Below are 26,764 nucleotides of genomic sequence, written 5' to 3' on the forward strand. Positions count from 1 at the left end.
CTTTGTTGTGGTGGACTCAAGTGCCTTGTAGCTTTTTCCCTTTTAAAGTACACCACCCAAGCATTGTTTGTATAACACAATGCAGAGGAAACTTATTTGTGTGAGACACTTAGTTATGTATTCTGTTACTGTACCTTCTGTCCCTAGGGGAACATTAATAGGGCAGCATTTCAAATAATGTTAATAGAACTCTATTATTAATAGCAAACAAAAACTTTGAAGATTGACAGGTGACTGTTGTGGACATTTCTGGCCATTTTTTGAAATGAAATTTGAGGTGTGCCTGGGTGGCTCAGTCAGTTGAGTATCCAATTCTTGATTTCACCCCAGGTCATGATCCCAGGGCCATGGAATCAAGCCCTGCATTGGGCTCCACACTGAGTGAAGGCCTCCTCATGGCTTTGTTATGCTTCTGAGAAGGAAGGCTTAAAGACTTTTGGCACTCTCCCTCTCCCCTGCTTCCCTTCTGCCCCTTTCCCCTGCTCACTCTCTCCCTCTCAAAAAAAAAAAAAAAAAAAAAGTAAAATGAAATTTCAAATAATACTTTTATACTTCAAAGGATATTTTAGGTTATGCTTCTTTATTGCATTTCAGAACTAGCTTTCTGAAAATAAGATGTGTTAATGTACTTGTGCATATTGATAAGAACGATTAATAATAAAACTCAGTTTGCAGAAAGGTTAAAAAATCAGAAAATTGGAGTTAAAAATTGCAAAACTAATTATAATAAAAAATAGAATTATTCAGCCTGATAAATATCACCCCTGTTACTCATTTACCTGTTTCATTAAAGCATAATCACTTGAATTTCACAATGTCCTAGGTGAGAATTTTGCTACTGAAATTTTGAATTGTATAATTAAGCACTCATGATTACTGAGTTAGTGTGTTCAGACAGAAGCACATCTTTAATTTCAGAGGAGGGAAAAATAATTGTAGTTTTCATTCCCAAAGAAAAGATGAGGTCTTTTTTGACTTACAACCTGACGATTAGATGATGTTCATAAGTAAGAATACAGAAAATTTCCTGTTTAGTTGCCTTGGGGAAAACATTTATAAAACTTAGACCATATGAAAAAGAGAGTGGGATTAGCATGGATACCAGTATGACTGAAGAGTTGTATGGAGTTCCTTTGGGTCACTGGGTTGGTGCTGTGTTGTAGGAAGGCAAATACATGTAAATTTGATGTGCTTGGGTCTTGAGCCAAGGAGTGTCATGAGGAAAGCGGTGTTCTAACAAGCCTAGCTGTATATAATGTGGTTCATACCTGACTGGTGGAATAGGCCCATAATTGATGTCTTGGCCTTGATAAAAGTCCTTGACAGTGGGAATAGATAAGAGATATACGTAAGGGAAATTTTAAAGGAAGGTTTGACAGGAGATGGTGGCAGTGAGTATGTGATGGAGTGTAGGGTCAAATTTTATAATGCCTTTCTTCTTCAAACCAACTTGTACTAAAGAAAATAAATAGAATCCCACAAGTAGGAAAACAGACTTCCTTTACCCTCACTTCTAATTCCTACTTTTGTCAATGTAAATTAGATAACACACTGAGAGAGTACTGTGCCTCTCTGTTATTTATTTTTTATATCCCCCATGAGATCAGCTTTTACTTAACTCCCTTCCTCCTCATGGTTTTGTTATGCTTCTGAGAAGGAAGGCTTAAAGACTTCTGGCACTCACATAGTTTGGTAACTAAACATTGATTGCTTAATAGAACAAGACTTTTAAAAACTACATAGGGCGTCCGACTCTTGGTTTTGGCTCTGGTCAATATCCCATGGTTCGTGAGTTCGAGCCCCACATTGGGCTTCATGCTGACAATATGGAGTCTGCTTGGGATTCTCTCTCTCCCTTTCTCCCTGCCCCTTCCTTGTTTGCTTTCTGTCTCTCTCAAAATAAGTAAATAAACTTAAAAACTATGAAAAAAAAATAAAAACCAAGCCAAAAAAAAAAAGTAATACTTTCTCAATTAATTTTTATAATTTTCATGTCATTAATGTAACTTCTTAGAATAATTCATATTTAAAACTGGTAAAATGAAACAGTATTTCCTTTGTGCTGTTTTTGAGAAGAAATTCAACTGAACAATGAGAATAATTGTAATTGCATGTCCAGGGTATTGAGAATGCTGGATTGTGTGTGTCTCCAGATGATTTCAAAGCCTTTTTTTTTTTTTTTCAGGATTGCAGCATTCCAGAGATAGAACTTTGCCCACAGTCTGACCCAGAGTATTGTCCTATCCATATACAGCGAGCCGTCCCCAATTTGGAAGAGCTGAATATCCCTAAATCTGTGTCCTTCACTGTGAAGTCAGGAGTGTATGTATCAGTTTCTTTTTATTACAGTGATTGATGGCCACCAAAGTTAACTTTTTATTTCATGTTTTAGTAGGTGACATACATTTCTGTGAAGTTTTAGTTTATGCTCCTGGATACTCAAGAAAGACTATTGTGGGGATTTGAACAGATTTTGTTTTCCTTTGGATCCAGTTAAGTCTTTGATGTAGAACTCCTAGGAACAGATGGAGATTCTCAGACATAGTTCTTGATAGATTCATCCATCATCTTTTCACCCACCAAATTTTGAGATTGAGAAATAAAAACATGTCCCTGACCTAAAAATCTGGAGTTTGAACTATTTCAAGAGTGTCTCAGTGCCAGTAGTTATTGAGTGCCTCCACAGGGCTGGACCCATGGTGCTTTTTTGTTTATTACTATTCCTACAAGGCAGGTGGAGATACTCATTTTATAAATGAGGAAATTATATTATTTGTCTCAGGCTACCAGCTGGTGGACATGGGTCTGATGCCAAACCTTTCTGATTCTGAAGGTATCTTTCAGACTGTCGGTGCTACTTTGAGCCTGAATTTATTTATTTGTTTTTAAATTTTTTTAGTGTTTTTATTTATTTTGAGAGAGAGACAGAGTGAGAGTGGGGTAGGGGCAGAGAGAGAGGGAGACACATAATCTGAAGCAGGCTCTAGACTCTGAGGCTGTCAGCACAGAGCCTGATGTGGGGCTTGAACCCACAAACCGTGACCTGAACCGAAGTTGGATGCGTAATTGGCTGAGCCACCCAGGCACACCAAACCCTGAGTTTAGTTTCCAGATGAGTTCGAATGACAATTCTGTGATACCAATTCAACACAGGTTCCTTTTCTGTCTTTCACTCTTTTCATCTGCTCTGATGATGGTTGATGTACAAGTTGGGGCTCACTGTAGGACATCTTTCTTCATCTCTCCCAACCGTAGATTAAAACTCTTGGGCAGACCCAGTAATTGAGCCTGTCCATGAGATGTCTGTACCTATCAAGTTTAGGCAGATGGTAGTGGGTCTTTTGGGAATCTCATGTCAAATGCTGTTCCTGAGGCAGCCAAATGAACTGATTATTGATTCTAAAAATGTGGGTCAAAGGTGTAAAATGCCTTAAATGAAAAAAAAAAATGTAAAATGCCTTGTAGAATCCCACCTCTGGTTGCCCCACTTTATTTTATTTTTTTTTTTTTTTTACATTTTTTATTTTTATTTTTGGGACAGAGAGAGACAGAGCATGAACGGGGGAGGGGCAGAGAGAGAGGGAGACACAGAATCGGAAACAGGCTCCAGGCTCCGAGCCATCAGCCCAGAGCCTGACGCGGGGCTCGAACTCACGGACCGCGAGATCGTGACCTGGCTGAAGTCGGACGCTTAACCGACTGCGCCACCCAGGCGCCCCAGGTTGCCCCACTTTAAAAAAAGAAAACAGTAGAATTTTTTTTTTTTTTTTTTTCCAATTCTGCTTGAATCAAAGGTGTCACACCTTTTAAATATTGGAAAATTCTAAGAAAAGTAATGCTTACTGCTTGGAAAACATATAATAAATAGACTTATAAGACAGTGTTTGAATGTTGAGTACTTAATAACACATTAATTCTTGTTATATGCTCTCTAGTGAACTCATTTCGAATATGTTTTACTAGTTGTAATTTTGCCACAAAGGTTTTTTTGTTTTGGGTTTTTGCCTTTTTTTTTTTTTTTTTTTTTTTTTTTTTTTGATAGGCCTTTTTACTTTTAATTCTTACAAGACAATAGTATCCCTATTATACTTTAACCATTCATTTCTTATTTAGTTGGCTTGCCTACCCAGATATTAATTTTAAGGGACAAGCTACAGTTTTGGAGGAAGACCATGGACTCTTTGAGATTTCTGCAACAGAAATTAAATCATTGCATCCACTTCAGATGGTAAGCAAATTAAAAAGAAGCATTTTTCCAAAATGCCCATGAGCCCAAAGTTAAATAGCTATGGTGATTGCTCATGCATCTCTATCTTGAGAAATGAGTATGTATACTACTGAATCAACAACCTATATGTTATTTTTCTGTTTCTTTATATTATAGAGAATATCTGTGTGAAAACATTTTAATGCTTTCTAGAAGACAAATGTCTGAATTTACTTTGTGTTAAGTTTATTACAGTGCATGCCATTTCCTTATAAGTACCATTGTACAAAAATTTTGAATAAAGTTCTGAATTTTTTTTGATGCTTATTAGAAAACCACTTACAGTAAATTATGCTTTTCCATTGCAGTAATGAATGATGAGCACAGCATTAATAATAAATAGATCTGTCAGTGGTTGCTCTCTTAAAGATAATAAGTGCATGCAGTATTTATTTTTGTTGCAAACATTTTTATTTGAGGGCAGACTCTTCAATTAAATGTGAGGTGAGTGATAAACCATTCTTGGTTGCTCTGTACTTTTTAAAAAATAAAAACCAAGAAAACCTACAAAATTTTAAGAAATACCACAATGTGGAGTAGCATTAAAAACAGGAAATTCTAGAATTAGTTTTTGTGAAGGGGTTAACCTTTTATGCTCTGCAACCTTGATGTCACAAAGACTGTAAGTATGATAAAAAGTGTTTATAGAACTTGGAAGGGGAAGCACTCTAATTTAGAAAGCCCGAGCAGTTGTCATGAGGAAATGTAGTGTCAGTGGTTTGGAAATCTATTCTGCCAAAGGAGATTTTTTAAATCTAGCAATTCCACTCTATTTCTTGGTACTCTCTGCAGTGGGATTAAATCTTTAATCAGTTGCATGTGCTTAAGGACTAAAAAGCTCAGTTTCCTTCCTTATACTGGTTGTAATCTGGAATGTATATTTTGAAGATTTCTTGTCCCATCTACATCGATGAGCAGTCTGAGTCTGTTTTGACTGCTATAGAGTTCTGTACTTAAATTTTAAAATTTACCACAACTTAAAGCTGACTGGTATGTAATCTTCACTAATCAGATGTTTATATAACCTACATATGTCACTTAGTTACTTCCAGATATTCTAAGTCTTTAATATTAAAATTTCTTATCTTAAGGGTGGACTAAAAGTGGAAATGCCTATGAACCTAAAGGTGAGTCTTAAAACAGACTTTTATAGTTTCAGTATTAATCTTCACATATTTTGAACTATTAAAGTAAAAAAATGATGACTGGTATATTCTAATAATACTTGGTGGATGTTGGGAGTGGTGGGAAATGACTGCACAGAACAGTCACTGAGGACCCATGCTGTGATGGAGAGTGAGGTCAGTATGCAAGGATGGAGGTCTTGCTGACAACCTAGTCAGACCCAATGAGCAGCTACTACAGGGTGGAAAGGTGATAGGTTTGATTTTTGATTTGGTGGGGAGGGGCTAGGGACGTGGCAGCGTGACATTCAAGCAGAGATATTGAGCAGTCTTTTGGGAGTGATGCTCAGAAAGGAGATCAGGGGTGATCAGAAGAAGCAGTAGGTAGCTCCTGTCAGATATCAGTTGGTAAGAATAAATAAGTACCTGAAGGGAACAGTAGAGACACCAGCATTAAGCCCATTTGGGGAAAGGAAATGAAATTATAAAATGTGTGTGAAAGGAGAGCGGGGAAAAAAACCAGTGCAGTGATCAAAGATTCAGCCAGACCTCTGCTTAACTAGCGAATAGCACTTCCACAGGCAGGCATGGAAACAAAGATTCATCTATCTATCTCCTGCCCTGCAAAACAAGACACAGCTCCTCCAACCCTCCCATTTCTCACCTTTCTAACTTATGGAATTGACCACCATTCTCTTAATCACATAGGTGGAATCTTTTAAAAGTTAGTATCTGAGCATAGTATACCTTAGCTCTGTGTTGGAGTCATGCATATCCAAGTTTAAAAAAAAAATACTTATGATTGTATTCCACTCACAGAATATCGTTTTCCTCTGGGGTGTAGTCAGAAGTTTTCAAATTCTACAGGTGATTGTGATAACATGCAGCTGAGGTTTCGAACCAGTGACCTGAAAGATACAAAATTAGCTGTGACAGTTGAGTGACTCCTGTCTCAGTTTATTCAGGTGTGACAGGCTGGACATTTGCAGTTTGACAGGTTGTAGAGGCATATGAATTAAATAGCTATCACACATGGTCACATTTTCAAGGTGTTATGTGTTAGTTGACGACTTGCTCATCAAAGAATTACTGCTTCTTAGTTTGAATGTGTTCAGATGTAGAAAGTATTAAACCAAATAAAACTTCATCTCTTCAAGTACATCACCCTGTGAAAATTAAATATGTGGAACACAGGAGCTGTACTACATGTTTTTTTTTCAGTTTGTATAATCTTATAAATTTTTGAAAACAAGTTAGATAGAACTTGGTCAGTATGTTTTAGCATGGGGCCTTATTTTGCCAGTTGTATGCAACGTATGCCATTAGCCACAAGTAGGACCTGGTGATAGAACGTAGATAGATTAGTGCCATTATCACCATTATCATTTCCACATACTAAAGGCAGACAGGTCATACTTGGGAAGTAAAAAGCACCAAAATGGTGGAAGAGACCTACTTGGACCAATCCAAATTTAAAATAAATGAAATGCTAGAAATGGGTTTTCTACTATACTTACCTCCCCACCCATATGAATCAAATATAAAAAAAAAAAAAACTAACAAAAAGAAAACACCATAATTTTTTCAATCATTTCTTCTTATTAGGAGGTTTTATATTTAAATTCAGGAATTTGCATATCTCTTTCTTACTAGTGACTGGCAGCCACCATGTTATAAGAAGCAGCTGTTGTTTCTCAATTCAGTAGATAATTTATTATTATGTCCTAGAACCTCAAGAGTGTTTTTATTTATGTCTAATAGGGGAAAGTCAATAAATACAAGGTGGGCCTGTGTTAAATTCCAGGCAGAGAGCTAAAATTAGGTAATTTAAGAGCCAATTATAAGACAATTTACCCTGTCAGATGGTCCTAGGATTGGGGTAACCAGAACAGCGTAATCGTGACAGAAACATATTATTAAGGTATCTTCATGGTAATAACCCACATAAATCCTTGTCAATATCAGTCAGTGTGCTACGTTGTAAATAAATATTAGTGCAAAAATGGATGGTGTCCCTGTTCATGTTGGGATTTTTAGTGTCACTTAAGTAAATGAGTTTTGTACCTATTCTAAAATATGAGCATGTTAAGTAATTTTCTTTCATATCTTCCAGGTTATTATTTATGAAAAACCTCACTTCTGTGGACAGGCCAGAGAGTTTAGTGAACACATAGATTCTGTCCCTAAGTTCTTAAAAAATAACGGGGATTTTCATGGAATTGGATCAATTCGTGTCATCGGTGGAGTGTGAGTGTTATGTTTTCAATATTGCAATTAATAGTCTGTTCTTTGAAGATCACAGAAAATGTGCTAAGCAGAGCAAAAAGAATGTGCCTTAATCTAAAAATATGCATCTTTTCTGTAAGGTACTATAAAATAAAAAAATAGTTACTAATGGCTTTCCTGTGAACTCTTGATTGTATTAGAGATTTTGAGATAGATTGAATATAGAAAATAGTTTCTAAAACTTAAACACTTGGTATTGCTAAACACAATATAGAAGATAAAAATTGCAAAATGAAATTATTTTGGGTTGGGGGGGATGCCTCAGGGGCTCAATCTGTTCCAGTGTCTGATTCTTGATTTGGACTCATCATGAACCCAGGGTTGTGGGATTGAGCCCCACATTTTGGGATTCTATCTCTCTCTTCGCCATGTTTGCGCACTTGCTTGTGCGCTCGCTCTCTCTCTCTCTCAGATAAAAGAAATTGATATATTTTGTTTTACAAATTTTGAATATGAATGGAAGCCCCAATTTTGATTCTCTATTCTGTGGATCTTAGTTAACTTTCTGTGCTGAGGATCTTGCCAGTGAGTCCTTCATTAAAGAAGTAGCCTGTGTTGTAGGTTTCCCAAGTCAAGTATTTTTTACATTGGTTACCCTCTGACATTATACTGTTTTTGAGGAAGCCCCCCCAAGAACCTCTAAGTATAAATCTAAGTGTAACCTAATCTCAGTCATCGGTTTATGGGGCAGGGACCCCAGAAAATCCATGACTGAACTGGTGGGATATGGGTTTGTATTTGTATCCTGGCAGATAAAATCAGAGCTTATTTGCCATTGTCAACTTAGTACTAGAATTCCTCCATGAACATTGTTGGTCTCTCTGTTGATATGATAGTTTATTTGGAATGTTGGTTCATTTTAAGTATCCATGTCTCATTATTTGCAGTAACATCATAAAACTTCTTCATGCTATTCTAGCAAAAGATTCTACTAAAATATTTATTCATAGAAGTTAAATGATGGGTCTTAGATCTCTCAAGGGTCTACATTTAGAGACTTAGACTTTGCAGTTTCTGGCTGTAAATCAAGTGATGGCCACACTAGCCAAAATGGAAACATAAGAGACTATGCCATATATTAGATATGTAGGACATATCCATAATTAGTCTGACATTGGTAATCATTTAATTCTTTATCCTTCAATTAAAAAATTATTAGGCCCTTGAAAAACAAACATGTTTTGGATAAACAAATTTTTATTGTGTCATATTTATTTGCAGTCTTCTCTAATCTGTGAACACATATGCTTCTTGTTAACCCTGCTAAATATTATTGCCTTTTCTTCCCTTTGGAATCTGAGTGTTTTTCCCATTAACTAGATTGTGATTTTCATTGTTTCCTGAGTTTTTTTTGTAATTGTTCTATAAAAACTCTCAAGAAAACATTGTGGCTTGTGATACAATATACACAAGTTTCATTTTTCATATGACAACTGTAGGAGTAAAATGTCATATCCCCATTTAAAAGTGAACAGTTGATTTCACTGTTTTTCAGTGTTACTACCACTTTTCACTTTTGTTAACTGTTTATCTGCAGGTAGTAAGAACTCATCTCTGTCCCATCTTGAGGAATCTAGAGAAAGTGAGGTTGATGTTTTTTCATTTTTCTCAGATAACATCTGTTTTTAAATATCCCAGATGGATATATAAATTGAATCTTAGACAAAACTTTATTGTAAAAAAGCTGAGAAGATTTTTGAACTGTCATCATGTAATAATTTATTAATCTGTCTTTAATATTTAGGTCTTCTATATCTTTTATTCTTTTTCCCATTCAGGTTTATTAAAAGCATGTTTTGAGTAGCCACATTTATATAAATGAAAGCCACATTTAGAATTTGAAAGTTTTGGGGACTCCTGGGTGGCTCAGTAGGTTAAGTGTCTGACTCTTGATTTTGCCTCAGGTCATGATCTCACGGTTCATTAGATCGACCCCTGCATCAAGCTTTGTGCTGACAGTGCAGACTCCCTGGGATTCTCTCCCTCTTTCTGTCCCTCCCCAACCCCACGTGCACACACCTCAGCTCACTCACTCACTCTCTGTGTCTCAAAAATAAACTCAAAAAAAATTTTGAAAGCTTTCTTGTGCAGTTTATCTTCGCATAATAGTTTAAGAATAAAATAATGTTCTTGTACATATTACAAATTCACTAAGATATATAAAATATGTTTATCCCCATTCATGTGGACCCCTTCTTCCCTTGCCATACACACACCTACATGCAGAAAATGAGGAGGTGTACATGATTGCTGAGCGACTGCTATTATTTTATGCCCTTTGGAAACAATTTTTTGGAGTAGTTTTTTAATTTTTTGAAAACAATAGTAGTCAGCCGTACCCAGCTTCATTTGTCAAGCCCCAGAATACAGAAGTTCCCAACCCACGAGCCCAAAATAGTCATTCTGGAATCTTCTCCATTGGAGGGGCTCCCATTGTAACACCACAGTGCCCCTCAAGGCAGATTTAAGCAGGCCATTGTGTGTTATGAATCATCCATGCCCACATTACATTCGTTAGCTACTGTGAATTATTCCATAAAAAGGTAAGTTTTGTGGAGGAGCTTAATGACCAATGATGTTTATCAGTGTTCTTTACTGACAGTTTTAGATGAGAAGTCAAGAAACCTGTGTCCCTGGAGCATACTGTGTCACCGTCCTTCCTGTTCCCATTATCACCACTGATTAAATGGTGGGAACAAAATTGCCCACCCCTAAATTTTTACAGAAGCCTTCATATATGTGTGGGCCATCAGCGCTAATGCCAGCCCAGTTGCATTTCCTCTTTGTTAAAACCACCGGTAATGTGTTTTAGATCTGAAGCCTACTGAGAGGTTCTTTTGATTTAAACCCTAGAAAAATGTTTAATATAGTAATCATTCTCTGTGATTACAGAAGGGCTTTGTCAATAAAATAAGAATGGCTCTTTGAATCTCAGCATAGGTTTGTAACTTTTGTCATTGGCTATTTGTACTTTCCATTAATTGGCTGTTCCCCCCCCACCACCACCATATTGAGATACAGTATCATGTCATGCCACAATTAGCAAGCTTTGCCCTGTTGTAATTCTACAATAGTTAACCTTTGTTGGGAAAAGCCGGCAAACTATAAAAGCTATTGATCCATGAAGCATACAGCATTTATCTGTCTTTATAAATGGTAACAAAACCATGTGTTGTTTTTTTAAAATATGGTGATAATACAACTAAGTGCTTTATCGGGATATTTTCTTTTTTTTTTTCTTTTTTCTTTTTTTTATTCATGGCTTAATTGGATATCCTTTGTATTTCTAGGTGGGTTGCCTATGAAAAAGAACATTTTAAAGGCCAGCAATTCTTGCTTGAAGAAGGAAATTTTGAAGACAGTAATGCCTGTGGAGCATTAAGTGGCCCCATCTTGTCTTTCCGCTTCTTACAAGCTGTGAGTTAGCTTTGTTATTCGTAATTTTCTGTTTTCTATCCATGAAAACCAGTCATGAGTTGTGATAAAACATGAGGTTATAAAATGTTTCTAATACCTGAGAGCATTACACTGAATCACTAATGTGGCTTGCCTGCTTTTCTTAACTTTATGATTATTATAGAATACTTAATGTTTACTTTTCATCCATCAATCCCATAAGTACTTTTTGAGCACCTGTTTTGTGAGCTGTATTGTATCAGATACTGGAGATACAGTGGCCAGACACTCAGTCCTTGCTTTCGCAGAGCAGGCAGTCTACTAGAGAAAATAGCATTTATATAAGTGTTTGATATTATTTGGCTATGATTGGATTAAGCACAAAGTACTCAGGGTACCCAGAAAAAGGTCAGTTACTCCCACTTGGAAATAGAGAGGAAAAGATAACAGTTGAGTAAAATGTCTGATTCAAGAGTTAGCCAAGTGGAGAGGTTCCAGGACAGAGTGAATCAGAAAGGTAGGTGCTATTTTAGCAAGAGATTAACATTAAAAGGCAAGGATGCGAGCCACTGGTTCTCAGCTGGAGGTGATTTTACCCCTAGGGAGCATTTGACAGTGTCCGGAGACATTTTGGATTGTGATTTGTGGAGGCCTAGATGGGGGCTGATACTGATAGCTACTCCATGGATGCCGGGGATACTGCCAAACCTCCATAAGTCACAGGACAGCCCTCTCAAAACAAAGAGTCATCTGGTCTAAAATGTTAATAGTGCAGAGGTTGAGAAATCCTCTTATAAGTGAAACTGGGGTGTTTGGGAAATACAATTAAGTCAGGATATTAGGCAGAACTTTGGGAGAAATGAGGGCAAAAGCCAGATAATGAAGGGCCTTATACACATGTTGAGTCCAGATTATTATTTTTTTCTTTATTTGACCTTGAGCCTCTGATGGATCTTATGCCCAGTGAGCAAGATTAGATTAGAAATTTAGAAAGATGTTTGTGGTGACTCTATCCAGAAATGGCTTGGGATGGAGGAGATAAGTCTGGACATTACAGAACTCCAGGTAGAAGTCAAGGTCACAGAGAAGAGGAGATACATGTTAGAGAGTTCTGTAGGGATCAGGGTTTATCAAATGTTGCTTATTTTTCTGACCAGCTCTGGAGATTTTTAAGCATGTTCAGAGGAGCATGCTTTCTTGCAATTCAGGAGTTCTGCAGTCTCTTCCCAAAGTAATCTTTACCCATATAAATACTAACTGTCTGCAATGACCTCTAAAGCCCTCTTTGAAGGAATTGATAATGAAGTGAAGGGTGTCCACATGAACTTTGAATGGGCACAAAGAGTTGCATGCTCTGGCCTTTTAGGTTTTTGTCTGTCTGGGCTATTCATCTGGTCAGGCAGGAGGAGCCAAGAATGGGGAAAGCTGCACAGGAGCAAGGGAGCTTTTTTTATGTTTCTCCATGAATGATCCTTGTTAGTAAGACCACGAGTTGGAAACCAGTTCTACCTAAAAGACCTATAAGACAGGCCACTGAAGATAATTGGGCACTGAGTTTCCTTGAGCAGTGGATAGATAACTATGAGGTACTTAGTCCACAATTCTATTATGCAAGGTCCATGCATTTTCTCTACTTAGCCATTCCTTTCTTGACCTCTAAAAAGGCAAGCAAGATGAGACAAGATAGAACCTTCATCCTTGTATTTTAGTTCTTCACAACCATATGCATTCAGGGAACTATGGGTCATGAGTCCAAGAATCTTCCGCTCTAATGTTGAATAATTTTTAATATTTTTCCTCCTTATTTAAAAAGATAGCTGAATGGAAGCCTTGCTGTTCCTAGAAATGTTCAACAATGAATGTGGCATCTTCTCATGATGACTTTGACTAAAACAAGCAAACAGAATAAAACCCCAAATCACTCATTGAAATCTCCCAATAATAGAAAATGTGAAAAGATAAAAATACTATATATAGCCAAATAATAGGTATTTGGTATAGAAAGTATGATAATATACATTGGAAAAAACTGGTAGGAATTGGCGTGTTGATTACTGCTGTATACAAAAGTTTGGGGTGTTTACGAAAATAACGACAGCTTTTATGTAAATAAATTCCCTTGACATAAAATCTTCTGTTAAGATTTTTTTTAACAATTAAAAGACTACTTGTTAGCTTATAAAGATATTATTATAATCTTGACATTTGTCAAGTGCTTATTAATGGCCTTACATGCATACTTGTACTGAATCTTCACAAAGACCACAAGATAGACACTGTTACCATTTTCATCTTATAGGAATGGAAACTAAGGGTCTCAGGTAAGAGTCATACCAAGTGTAGAATTGTTATTTGAGACCAAGTCTGTGTTACTGTAGAGCCCATGTCATATTTTCCTTTTTTTTTTTTTTTAATTTTTGTTACAGAGTGATTACCCTAAAAAAGTACCTTAACTTTGGAAAACTGGATTTCATTCAACCAAAAGCTTATTAGCATTTCATTTGTAGCTAGAAATATATGCTAACATTGCAGACCAGTACACATGTATAATAAATATTTACATGACTTTCAGACAGTTCATTTATAATTTAAATTTATGTTCACTAAAATATTTTCAGATGAAATATTTTGCATTCTTCAGACATAGCAGAGAGTTGGAAGAGTTTTGGGTTTTTTTACTACTTTATTGAGACACTGTTGACATATAAAGAGCTGTACATATTTAACATCTACAACTCGATGAGTTTGCAGACATGTGTACACTGGGGAAACCATTACCACCATCAAGACCAGACATACCCGTCTTCTCCCAAAGTTTCTTCCTGCTCCTTTATTATTATTTTTTTTTTTTCTTGTGATAAGACATAAGATCTACTCTCTCTGAAAAATTTTAAATTTAAGACACAGTATTGTTAGACGTAAGATTTAAAGCTCTCATGGTTGTCATAACCTATATAGGTTAGCAGGTAGATTTGACATGAGACATCTTTTTCCCCATATAGATTTTCAGGTGTCCCTAACCTGGGAAAGAATGATGCACTACATGTAAGACCTAAATTAAAGTAATATAAAACAAAATAAAGAGGAAGATAGAAAAGTTGCATAATGCAATACAGTTTTCTAATGTCCTGGCTTCAGAATGTAGAACACTGTGAATCTACTAAGGTCAAATTCTGGACATGTTCCTTAGGGATAATGTGATCTGTGTCTTGGAGTGCTTGGAGAAGACAACAGGAAATATGTTTCTAATTCCAAATGAGGCAGTCAGATATACTGACTTTGAGTTAATTTCTTTTTTTTTTTTCTTTTTTTTTAAAGGAGAGGTCCAGAAGAATATAGGAGTATTTAGACTCCAGAGATTAAACAATGAATTTTTATTCCTTGGCTTCCTCGGTATTTTCCCCTCAGTTTTATACTAGCTTAACTTTTGGATTTGCTTTTGTTAGGATTTTCAGACCTGGGGCCTCTTTTCAGGTCTCTGAAACCAGGTGGTATGCAATGGGGAGACCATTATTTCTCCTAAATAAATGTATATACCAATTCTTCACTGGTGTCTCATAATACTTTGACCACCAGGGGTTTTAGCACAAGAGCTCCAGGGCAGATCAGCTATGGGATTGTATGGAATTTAAAAACACCCAATTTACTAATCCTTAAAGACTTATCTTTGGTCCCAAAGCATCTGCTCATTTTTTCTGACAATGGGGAGCTCTGGACCAGAGATAGCTTACCAGAGTAAGCTATCCAGATTTTCCCTTGGATATAAGTGCTTTAAAAATATAAAATGGAATACAAATTTTAGATCATTCCATCATTATTCATTCTTCTCAAGCAACAGAGCTCCACTTTAATCTGTGTGACTTTCAAAATTATATAATTGCACCTGGCAAAGCAGGGATGCTAGTAACATAGAAATCTCATGATGCTTACTCTGGACATGACTCTTAAGTGCCTATTGCAATCTCCTCTTGAACGAGGCAGTTAGAAGTTGTGGGTTTGGGTTTTTTTAGTTTTTTGTGTGCTTTATATCACACTTCATACATGTATCCCCAGGAGATTTAGCCCAGGTGATTGAATTTGGGCTAGTTCGAGCTCTGCCTAGTAGGGACACCATATTGATGGTAACTGTCAACTAGATCAGATAATGTATATTTGGTAGATTTGAGTGAAGAATGCAGAGAGTGAAAAAAGGAAAGTGGCTCAGAAAGGTACTTAGAAAAAGATAGAAGGCAAAAGCTGTAAGGCAAGAAAAGCCTTGAGTAAACAAAAGCAGAAGATGGAAAGAGGAGAGTGATGCCACTTAAGAGGCTCCTGTGGCCCTTGGCCGGGTCTCTGAGAATAGCAGACAGAGTAGGAAGGACACAAACTCAATCCATATGAGGAAATTTGTTTGTGAATCCACAAGCATATGGCAGCAGTCAGCTCTTATACTTGACACTGGGTCCTGTGACAGTGGGTCCCTCCTCTGCTCAGCTTCCAGGCTGCATTGTTGTTGCCTGCTTCCCAGTTCACTCTTGCACAGCCCACACAGTAGGATTTGTGCAAATCATTGCTCAAGTAAAGTACATAACATCATAACATAGTTATTTCTTAATGAAAGGTCACAAACACAGCACATGTACACATATCTGTATTTGTCTTTTTATGTCTTTGTCTCATTTTACTCCAATATAATGTGAACCATGGCGTTTCAGCTTATCCTTGTTCCCCTATTCCTGCAACCCTAACAGGGAGTAGAGAACAGTTGTAGGGGCAGAAGAAGTAAAAGCAGAGATGGAGCATTCCAGAGTTACCAGAGTAAGGGAGGAGAGGGCCATGTAATTAAGAACTGCTACAGACTCTCCTGGAGCTCTTGGGCCTGCTTGGTTAGTTAGTGTTAGTACCAGTTCCTTGACCAGGACCCAGATGGGGCTCCTTTCAGCTAATCCTCATATTGTATCCTCACAGCCACTTGGAGCTTGTTTTATACTTACAGGTTACAAGAAACAGGCATGTTCAGCTTCTTCGGGTGATGAAAATTTGTGTTGTCAGTATAACCAGGATTGCTGGTGTGCCACCAGTTGTGCATATTTCAGTTGAAAGGCTTGTCCTGGGGACTTTACGGCAAATCACTTATGGAACATTTAAAGGCTTGATTTTATATATTTATGTATGTGTGTGTGTGTGTGTGTGTGTATATATATATATATATATATATATATATATATTTTAATATATTTTTATACTTTTATATTTGTATCTGGAAAATGGTGGATCTTTCTCAAGATAGACATGTGTACGCATGTATATGCATGTATATTACATGTATATATATAAAATTAGGATTTAGGGGAGCTCAATGATAACAAGTACAGGTATTTTAAGGATAAAGTGTTATATTAATAAAAGAAGGGATGGTGGGGAGCCTGGGTGACTCAGTCGGTTAAGTTCTGACTTCAGCTCAGGTCATGATCTCACAGTTCATGGGTTTGAGCCCCGCATCGGGCTCTGTGCTGACAGCTCAGAGCCTGGAGCCTGCTTTGGATTCTGTGTCTCCCTCTCTCTCTCTGTCCCTCCCCTGCTCGCGCTCTGTCTCTCTCTCTCAAAATAAATAAACATGAAAAAAGAAAAATTTTAAAAAGAAGGGATGGTGACAGTGATGTGAAATAAATTCACCCAACTCTCATTTTTATTTAAGAACCTTGTGAAGGTAATGAAAGTAACACATATTGTCAGGTTCCAAAGGTTTACTGTCAAGGAGGAATTAAAAACACAATTATGGGTTATGAATTATAATAAACATTTCAGGTAAAAAGCCTTTCTCTTTTATCCTGAAGTCTCAAATGAAATTTGATCCATTGATATGAAGTTTTTAATTCCTTGGAATTTGAGAAGTAAGTAGTAAATGAGAGGTTTTTTTAATGTATTTTCTTCTGATTAGATGCTTTGGTTGTTTTTGACACTGTTTTGCTTGTTCATGTAAGGTGAATGTTTATCCTCGAAATCTATTCTTAGATTAGATTTATAACGTATTAAAAGCAGGAGAAAATGGATATTGTTTAGACTTACAGAAGTTGCTAACATTTTCCATAGGTCTAAGACTAATCTACAAACAACGAAATAGTAGGGACAGAGGAAGAGAGTTTGGTTCTCTAGCAGTAATGTCGCACACAGAGAGTCGTGATACTGAGACTTCTCTTTCCAGGAAGCAACTTTATTCCTGCCGGCACCCCTCAGTTGGGCTTGTCCTCAAAGAACTGAGCCCCAAATGCCACGTGGCATAGTTTTTAATGTATTTTTTACTTGTTTGTCTCCCATATATGGTAACACACAAACATGTAGTCTGATTAAGTGGTCTCATGTTACAAGGTCGCGAGGGATGTTGTCAAGTGCACTAATAGCAAGATTTCCTTGAGGTTTTTTTTTTTTTTTTTTTTATTCTTAGGGAGGGGACCCTACCACATTACCCCCTCTGATGCTCAGACCCCTCTATTTAGGGTCAAAGAGCATCATCTTGGTTTAGAGGTTTAAATTTTTATAACATCATTACATGAGTGGCTTTTTTTTTTTTTTTTTTTTTTTTTTTAAATTATGGCCTCAATGAGATTGGAGGCAGACTACATCCAGGGGAGCTAAGCAAGGTTAGATTAAGCAGCCTCCTAAAATTAGGAGGATAATTCCCATGAGGATTTTGAATCCCCTGAGAGTTGAAAATCATCCTCCAAATAACTCCCCAGGGTTTCAGTCGTTCTAGGTCTGGACTGGGACACGAGAAACCTTTTTCATTTGATCCGTGATCTCTTCTTGGACTTTCCTCTCATTACCTATCTGTAGGCAGCAGTTGCTCAAGTTAAATTTTCCATAAACACCTCCCTCAGAAGCAAGCATGTAATCTAAGGCCAAGCAATTTTGATAGATGGCATTGCACATTTTGGTTTGTTGCTTGGCTAGTAAGTTAAGAGCTCTGGCAGTTTCATTGTTACAATTTTTACAACTGCTTGCAGTCTAATTATGCGGTTTAGCATGTAAATGGGAGTGTAGTAGCCGCAATACCCATCCTCTGCCCAGATGGCAGGGCCATGATATTGGATTATATGCTCCAGAGGCCATTTATTATCTTTTTGAGTATTAATTTGTAAGGCACACTGCTTTCTTTGAGTCTCCCTGTCCCCATATACTTGGAATCCCAAATACTTCTCTCTAGCAAGTGGGAGCAGGAAGAAAGATGGATGAGTAGTTTCCAGCACATATGACCCTGACCAGATTGAGGGAAGTAGTACATAGGCTGTCTTTGCACATATCTAGCATAGTCCACCTGGGACTCGCCTTTGATGCCTGTGTTGACATTGTCTCAGGCCTCTCAGAGATGGGAGAAGTTAGACAAGGGGTGGGGGTCTGGCTCAAGGTGACCTGAGGTCCCTCACCATTGGGTTTTTCGGACAGTTGAGTTATAAAATCTTTGGCATAGGCGTGCTAAATTTTTAACAGATGACAATGAACTTTTCTCCACTAGGCAAGACAGTTTTTTTTCCAGTAACTGAGCTTTTAAGAAGCCAAACCCCAATAGTAGGACTGGGGTATTTTGTTTTACTATAAGGTTTGTGGGGACCTAATTTTTAGTCTCTTAAGGCCATTGTTTCCCCATGTAGGTACCAGCGAAGTGTTCTATTCCCAAAAGGAAGGTGAGTGTTAACAAAAACCTCTCATCACATTTTTAGCCAGCCGAGGCAGCCTCTGCCAACCTATGGAAAAGAGTAGAGCAGGAACCACAATGGTAGTGGGAAACAAGGCGTGATAGTGTATCACAGTAAGGAAACATAGAAAATAAGGACAGTCTTTTGGACTTAAGGACATCGATTCCTCAAGCTTCTGCCATGCATGGATTAGTCAGCTTCTGGAGTGACTAAAACAGGGCTGCAGTTTCTTGGAGCCTCTGGAGTTGCATATTGCTTCTTCCATATGGTCAGCTTGCACAGCATTGATAGATCAGGAACGCATTCCCAGTTTCAAGATGCCAGCTTCGCTCTGCTGTGATGAATCCAGGTACCCACTTCGGCTACCTTTACTGTAGTAGGGGTGGACAAAATGACAGTGAATGGTCCCCTCCAGAGGGGCTTTAGGGGTTGGACATTTTACTACTTTATCCATATTGCATTTCCTGGTTTAAAGGGGTGAGCATCTGTAGGCAGATTCACAGGTAATCGTTCCCTGACCCAGTGGTGAAAGGTGGTAAGGGTAAAGCCAAGGGCCCGTATCTGTTGTTTTAGGATTAGATTGTCTATCTCATTTAGATCCCCTGCTTGTGCCCTTGATAATGGGGACAGGGTGCCCATAAAGGATTTTATAAGGGGAGAACCCCATCTGCTTTTTTAGCCTCCCACTTGCAGCTTCAGTCTTTCCCTGAAGGTCCCTTATCTCTCCCTGCCTAATGTTAACCCTTTCCCTATTTATTTCTCCCCTGGCATAGGGCCTGTAACTACTGTTAGGGAACAGGGACGATGACCATTCTGGCTTCTTCAAGCTAAGGGACGGCATAGGGGTACAGCAGTTAGTCTACCTAAGGGTTGGTCGAATGGCCCACAGTATGGTTTTACAGGAAGGCTGGCAGGTATGAGGTGGCATAAACGTTAGTAGACATAAAGAGAAAAACACAAAGTAAAGATTATATTGACCAATAAGATGGCATCTTAAGATAATGTCTATAGTTTCCAAACCTGTCAAATAATCTAGGAGAGACCCTGACTTTGTAAACAACATATGTCAGGGAATCTCTCATAACCCAAGTGATGGAGAAGCAGGAGCAGTAAGTAATCAATGGTGGCTCTATTTTTAAGAGTTTGGCATGTAATCCTTGTGAGGTGTTAGAGTTTTGCTGAGTATAAGCAGACAGTCTGCTTTATTTTGATGTGTAAAACTTTTTTAAGAGCCAGGGGTTCTATTAGAGAAAGAGTCAAGGCAGCCATTTACCATTATTAATTTGTAAATATTTAGATAAGCCAAACCTGGGTATTATTTTATGAAGCAGAATTTTTATTACTTTTTGTGCCTTTTTTGTCTTGTAGGAGAAGGCCTCTACCCAATTAAAAGTATTAACCCATTCAAACAGACGGTGGATTTTTTTTTTTTTGACCTTGGCATCTGAGTGAGACCTAATTGTTAATCTTTCCTGGATAGTCTCCAGTTCCTTGACTGTCTGGGAAAGCAAGTTTGTGGTTGAAAGGATTGTTTCTAAGACGCACTTCACAGCCTGATACTACTTGGAGAACTGTCCTTGACAAATTTTTTCTAGTAAACATCTTTGGGCCATTTGATAAGTTTTGTCCCTCCCTAAATAGAAGTCCTGATGCTGTGTTTTAATCATCTTTTAGCTCTGTGAGCTTGGTAATAGTAATTGCCCTGCTTGTTTGTAACCATTCCAAGGGCTAGAGACAGTGTTTAGGAGTCAGACCCCAGTTTATTTATTTATTTTTTGTAGAGAGTAGGTGTGATTGAGTCTCCTTTAATAATTGATTTAGCAGCAAACTATTTTCCTGAACCCTTTAATATCCAGTAATTTCCAAAACACATATAATTTCCAAAACACATATAATATCTAGTAATTTCCAAAAACACATAATTGTTTATCTGTCCTGGAGTTAGTAGCACCATAGTGTCTAATTTAGTTACAATGTTCCTTTCTAGCAAAGGAGTAAGGCTCTCTGGCATTAGCCGTAAAGAATGAGAAAAAAGTAGGTTTCCTCATATACATCCCAGGGTCTGAGAGAAAAATTTAGTTTTTCAAAGATGTCTCTCGTGCTGTGTTTGGATAGTTGGCCTGGAGTGGAAAGGAGGACAGAAAGGGTAGCTCTGGTGTTAAGCAGAAAATCAGTTTTTCTTCCATATTTAGAGTTACCTGAGGTTCTGGGTTTCTGATAAACAGTTGGTTTAGGGGAGCCACCGTGAAGAGCCCCAGGCCCCGGTTAGTCCCTTCCAGGGACGTTGGTTATCTGAACCCTCACAGATAGAGGTCCCTGAGGGGTGTTCAGATCTCCAGTGATTGTCTCCACATAGGGCATGGCTAATGGGGTGTTCATTTTGGTTGTCCCCTCTGAGGACGTTCTCCTTTTCGTGCTCTGAATGGCCATATAAATGGCACTTGGTGCCAGGACCTCAGGAAGTCTGGTCTGACATAGTACGCAAGGCCACAATTAAGGCCTCAGATTTTTTTTTTTTAAGCTTCCTTTTCTGTTTTGTTTGTAATACCCAATTGGCAGCTTATAAGAGCTCCTCCAGAGTCCCTTCAAGGCCAACAGCCAATTTTTGCATTTTTCTCTGAATATCTAGGGCTGACTGAGTGACAAATTTGTTCTTTAAAATTATCTCAGCCTTAGGGGTGTCAGGGGAGATAGCCGTATATTTAATGAGAGCCTCCCTCAACCTCTCCAGGAAGGCCGTTGAGCTCTCATTTTGTGTTTGTAAGATAGTGGCTAATTTAGCTTAATTTAAGGGTTAAATCTTATATTTCCTTAATTTTTTTTTAAACATGTGTCTCATTAAGAGTCTGACTTAACAAAATTATTATATCTTAATTTTTTTAAGGCCCAAAAACAATGAACATAGGGGTATTCTCCCCATTTCCTTCACATTTGCAAAACACCTCCTTTTGTAGGGTAGTATTGTTATTGATATGTTCCTCTGGGGGCCAGGTTCCCTCTTCCAATTTGTATGGGAGCCAAGCCTTTATGCAAAGAAATGAATCATAATGCATTCCAATGGAGTAATGGCCTTGGATGGGGAATTACCCATTTATAGGAAAAAGGAAGAAAGTTGTCCCTTATCTCAATTTCCTATAGCCTGCCTGGAGAAACCTCACCTCCTGGCCCCTTGTTTCGGCTGGCTATGCGATTGGCAGCCAAAAGCCCTGTCAGTCTCTGAGTTGCTGGGAGTAGTCATTCTTAACCAGGCTTGACTCTACCTCTGAGAGCTGGCCTGGTCTTTCCTGTTTTTTGTTTTGTTTTGTTTTGTTGTTTTGACCCCTCCATTTCCTGCCTGTAGGACCTTGGGGGTATGTTGGAGGTATGGACTGTGACCAAGCAATATTTTCTTGGTTGTTGTAGGATGCACTAATTTTATTTTGGCCCAGCAGTAACTTACATATCAATCATTGGCCATTGAGGGAGGGGGTTAAAGAGCCAAAGTCAAGGTCTATTTCCCTGCCTTTCTCAACAATGCCCACATAAATGTCTCAGCCATGTGGATATCCATTTTTGGCATACAACGGGCTAAGTTTAGTAAAATGGCTCCCATGTATCTTAGTAAAAGCCCTTCATTTATCATCCATCCCTCACATGGCAAAGGCGTCCATTCCTCTGCTGAACAGGAATAACACAAATGTGGAGGATTTGGAGGCTGGCACCAGAGTATTGCCATCATTTTCCCAGCCTTTGGATCAAACGAGGAGGAATTTTAATCTTAACCCCGTGTACTTTTAAAATCCAATTATTTTAACCTTGGTCCTTCCTGACCACACATTAAATGTCTTTTTAAAGATTTTTCTTCACAAACCTTCTACAACTTTTCTTTGCATTTAGATTTTGTCCCAAGCCATTTCTCTCCAAATAACCAGTCTCGTTTAGGACAAAATTACATTCTTTTACCTTCAAAAAAATATATATTTCCATTTCTTATATATTTTTTTATATTTCCTACTTATCTAGATACAGAGTTGCTTTTCTAATTTTTATCAGTTTTAACTACATGTAGCAGAATTTTAACTCTTAGAAACCTTAGTCTCCAGTGAAAACTAAGTAGTAACCAATTACGAACTCTGTTACATCAGAATTTTTTTTAGATGGCAAACTTATGAATACATTAAGCACAAAGCATGTTTTTTTTTTTAACAATTCCAAATACCCTTAGTTTTTTGCAACAAGTGAGAAGCACAAACCTACATCTAATAAATAGGGCTTTAATCTCTTGTTAGATATCTAATGAATTAAATCTCAATTTATCATGCGAGCAAAACTTTAACATTTTAGGTTACCAAAGACTTTGAAAGCTATCTTAAGGATTACCCATGAAAACTTTGAGACAGACAAAATTAACCATCACTTTAAGTCATCCTTTTGTTAGCAAATTAGAACAGAGATAACATGAACCTATTTGACCTTCAGCAAATCTAGGTTGAATAAAAGTTTGCTTCTGTGTGTGTGTGTGTGTGTGCGCGTTTAATGTTGATAAACACTGTCTTAAACTAACAAACTTAAATTAGCTTAAACACTGAATACGTTTTACTTGGGTTCGTGAAACGCAATTTGTTCCCTTCCCCATGGTTAATCTTTACCTGGAACATTGGTGGGGAAATCTGACGTGGAATTCTTTGATCCTGGACATTTGGGTGGGAGGAGGAGCTGATGGTGCCAAAGGCATTGAGGAGCCAGTTATGCAGGCCACCCCCCAAGTAGTGTAGAAACAGGAGGGGTGGGGGGGGGGGGTGGAGGAAACGCAGAAGAGACAAGGTGTCAGCGGAAGGCAGAGAAAGAGAATTCGCAGTTTTAAATTTTGTCAGCTTGGACAAAGGAGCAGGCACCAGTTTCTTTTGTTTTGTTTTCCACCAGTGGACTTAGGCAGTAAATGTCAGTCCAGAGAAGGCAAGGAATTTCCCTGAAACAAAAGGAGTTTTGGCAGCTGCTTGGGAATATTCCTTAAAGTCCCTGTTCTGATATAGAATAACCAGAGACACTTGGCTCTAATTATCATAGTCATTGATCCAGGAAGTAGAGAAAAGTCCCCAAACACAGTCACATGGCGACTCCAACCTGCCACCCAGCGCCCAGTGCCTTAGAGTTGCAGCTTTGTTCCTTGTCCCTTGTGGAATTACTAGTGCGACTCTGGGAGGTGATCAGGCTCCCCTTCTGCCTCTTGCAAGTCTACCAAAATGAACCCGGGTTTTTACCAGTCTGACGGGTGCTCCCTTAGCTGGTTCCTGAGCCTCATGGGTTCCATTAGCGCACACAGGGTCCTCTCCCCAGCACGCCAGGAGGGCTAGTCTCCTTCCTCTGCTGGCGCCAGCCTCTCCTGGTGCCCCGATGGTTCGCATTCCCAGTGGCAAAGGAGGTGGCAACTCACTGACTCTGAATCCTGGACGAGCCCCCAAGTGATGTAGCAGGATTCTTGCACAGAGAGTCATGAAACCGAGGCTTTTCTTTTCAGGAAGCAACTTTATTCCTGCTGGCACTGCTCAGTTGGGTTTGTACCCAAAGAACTGAGCCCCAAATGCCATATGGCACAGGTTCTTATATATTTTTTATTTCTTTGTCTCCCATATATGGTAACACACAAACTTTGATTAAGTGGTCTTATGTTACAGGGTGGGGATGGAGGTTGTCAAGTATACAAATAACAAGGTTCCCTTGAGGTGTTTTTTTTTTTTCTTCTTTCTTTGGAAGGGGACCCTACCACAGTTCTTTTTAAAAATAACGTATTCTGGGGTTCTTGGGTGGCTCAGTCAGTTAAGCGTCTGACTTCGGCTCAGGTCATGATCTCATGGTTTGTGAGTTCGAGCCCTGTGTCAGGCTCTGTACTGACAGCTCAGAGCCTGGAGCCTGCTTCAGATTCTGTGTCTTCCTCTCTCTCTGCACTTCCCTGCGCACACTGTCTCCCTCTTTCCCAAAAATAATAAACATTAAAAAAATTTAAAAATAATGTATTCTGTATTTTCCAATTAAAAAGTATATCTGTTACAAAGTTTTGTAAAAAAGGTAGGTTAAAATTATCCAGTTTCTCTGGACCCAACCACTCTTGAGTTTTTTTCCTACTAGTGTTTTTTTATGAAAAGTTGGGGGGGGGGGGTTTGCATGCTTATCGTCTTACCAGTTTTATAAGGGAGAGGTTTTGTCATATTCTTTCATCCTGACAGTGATTAAGGTAAGTAGATAAATAGATTTTGACTTAAATTCAGTCTGCCCCTCAGTAGCTGTGTTACTTCAAGCAAATTACTCCCCTTCCTTAGCTGGAAAATGAGAATGATGGTAATATAATCTCATGTGGTAGCTCTTTTGGAAATAAAACACATAAAGCTCTTGGCCAGTAGTAAGTATATTCCATCAGGTGGTAGGTAGATGTATAAAGATTTATGCTTATGCATCGTTTGGGTATTTGCACTATTTACAACTTTTTGGTATTACAAAAAAAATTTCATCTTTGAATATAAATTCCCCATCATTTAGTTTTAAGAAACTTTTTCTAGCTAAAAAAAAGAATTTTACCAAAAATATGAGAGAGTTAAACAATATCACCCTTTAAAATGTATTTGTAAATTATTTTCAACTTCTGGTCACGCCATCATTACATCGTGGTTTACTTCACCAAGGTTTTTAGGGTCTCGGCCAACATGGCAGAGAAGTAGGAGGATCCGTACTTCCCGTGACTTGCCAACAAAGAAGTGCAGAAGCTAAAAGACTATGAACACCAGAGCCTGGGAGGAAAAGAGTCTGAATCTAGTAGGAAGAAAATGGGGAAGCTTGAAAGAAGATAGGGCTACTCCAACGAACAAATCAAAGCACACCTAGTGGAGGATCGAAAATATCACTACGAATAGGGTAATAAAATAACCAAACACAACAACAGAGAGCAAGTAACAATCTCCGAAAAAACAACTCCTGAAGGGACAGGCCCTGGACAGTGTATGACCCTCTTTTAATATAGCAGTGCTCACAGGTGCAAAGACCACAACAAGCTTTTAAAATGCATAAGGGACAGAAAACTAGCCAAAATGATGAAACGCAAGAATTCTCCTCAAAACAAATCCCAAGAAGTAGCAACAGCTAACGAATTGATCAAAACCTATTTAACCAATATAACTGAACAAGAATTTAGAATAATAGTCATAAAATTAATTGCTGTGTTGAAAAAAGCATACAGACAGCAGAGAATCTATTGCTACAGAGATCAAGGGACTAAAAAATAGTCATGATGAATTAAAAAATGTTATAAATGAGATGGAAAATAAAATGGAAGCGGCCACAGCATGGATTGAAGAGGCAGAGGGGAGAATAGGTGAAGTAAAAGATAAAAATATGGAAAAAGAGGAAGCTGAGAAAAAGATTAAAAAATCCAGGAGTATGAGGGGAGAATTAGAATTCGAGAGAACTAAGTGATGCAATCAAATGGAACAATATCCGTATCATAGGAATTCCAGAAGTAGAAAGAGATAAGGGGGCTGAAGGTATACTTGAACAAATCATAGCTGAGAACTTCACTGATCTGGGAAAGGAAACAGGCATTGAAATCCAAGAGGTACAAAGAACTCCCTTCAGACGTAACTTGAATCGATCTTCTGCACGATATATCATAGTGAAACTGGCAAAATGCAAGGATAAAGAGAGAATTCTGAAAGCAGCTAGGGATAAAAGGGCCTTAACATACAAAGGTAGACACATGACGGTAGTCATGAATCCTTTACCCAGCAAGTCTGTCATTCAGAATAGAAGGACAGAATAGAAGGACAGATAAAGGTTTTCCCAAACAAACAAAAACTGAAGGAATTCATCACCACTAGACTAGCCCTACAAGACATCCTAAGGGAGATTCTGTGAGTGAAATGTTGCAAGGACCACAAAGTACCAGAGACACCACTACAAGCATGAAACCTAATCACAATGACTCTAAACCCATATCTTTCAATAATAACACTGAATGTAAATGGACTAAATGCTCCAACCAAAAGACATAG

At 38.1% G+C, this 26,764-nt stretch overlaps 1 protein-coding gene across 2 annotated transcripts in view; it reads left to right on the forward strand.

The window, feature by feature from the left end:
- CRYBG3 (crystallin beta-gamma domain containing 3) overlaps window positions 1-26,764 on the forward strand; it is a 130,008-nt gene that overhangs the window by 58,365 nt on the left and 44,879 nt on the right. For both annotated transcript variants that reach the window (XM_078452917.2, XM_078452918.2), the window contains 5 exons: window positions 2,186-2,322; window positions 4,114-4,228; window positions 5,359-5,394; window positions 7,505-7,638; window positions 10,968-11,094. In XM_078452917.2, the coding sequence (XP_078309043.2) occupies window positions 2,186-2,322; window positions 4,114-4,228; window positions 5,359-5,394; window positions 7,505-7,638; window positions 10,968-11,094 (549 nt within the window). The remainder of the gene's footprint in view (window positions 1-2,185; window positions 2,323-4,113; window positions 4,229-5,358; window positions 5,395-7,504; window positions 7,639-10,967; window positions 11,095-26,764) is intronic.

This window comes from Panthera onca, chromosome C2, assembly GCF_046562875.1.
Source record: "Panthera onca isolate mPanOnc1 chromosome C2, mPanOnc1 haplotype 2, whole genome shotgun sequence".
NCBI classification, from domain to species: domain Eukaryota; kingdom Metazoa; phylum Chordata; class Mammalia; order Carnivora; family Felidae; genus Panthera; species Panthera onca.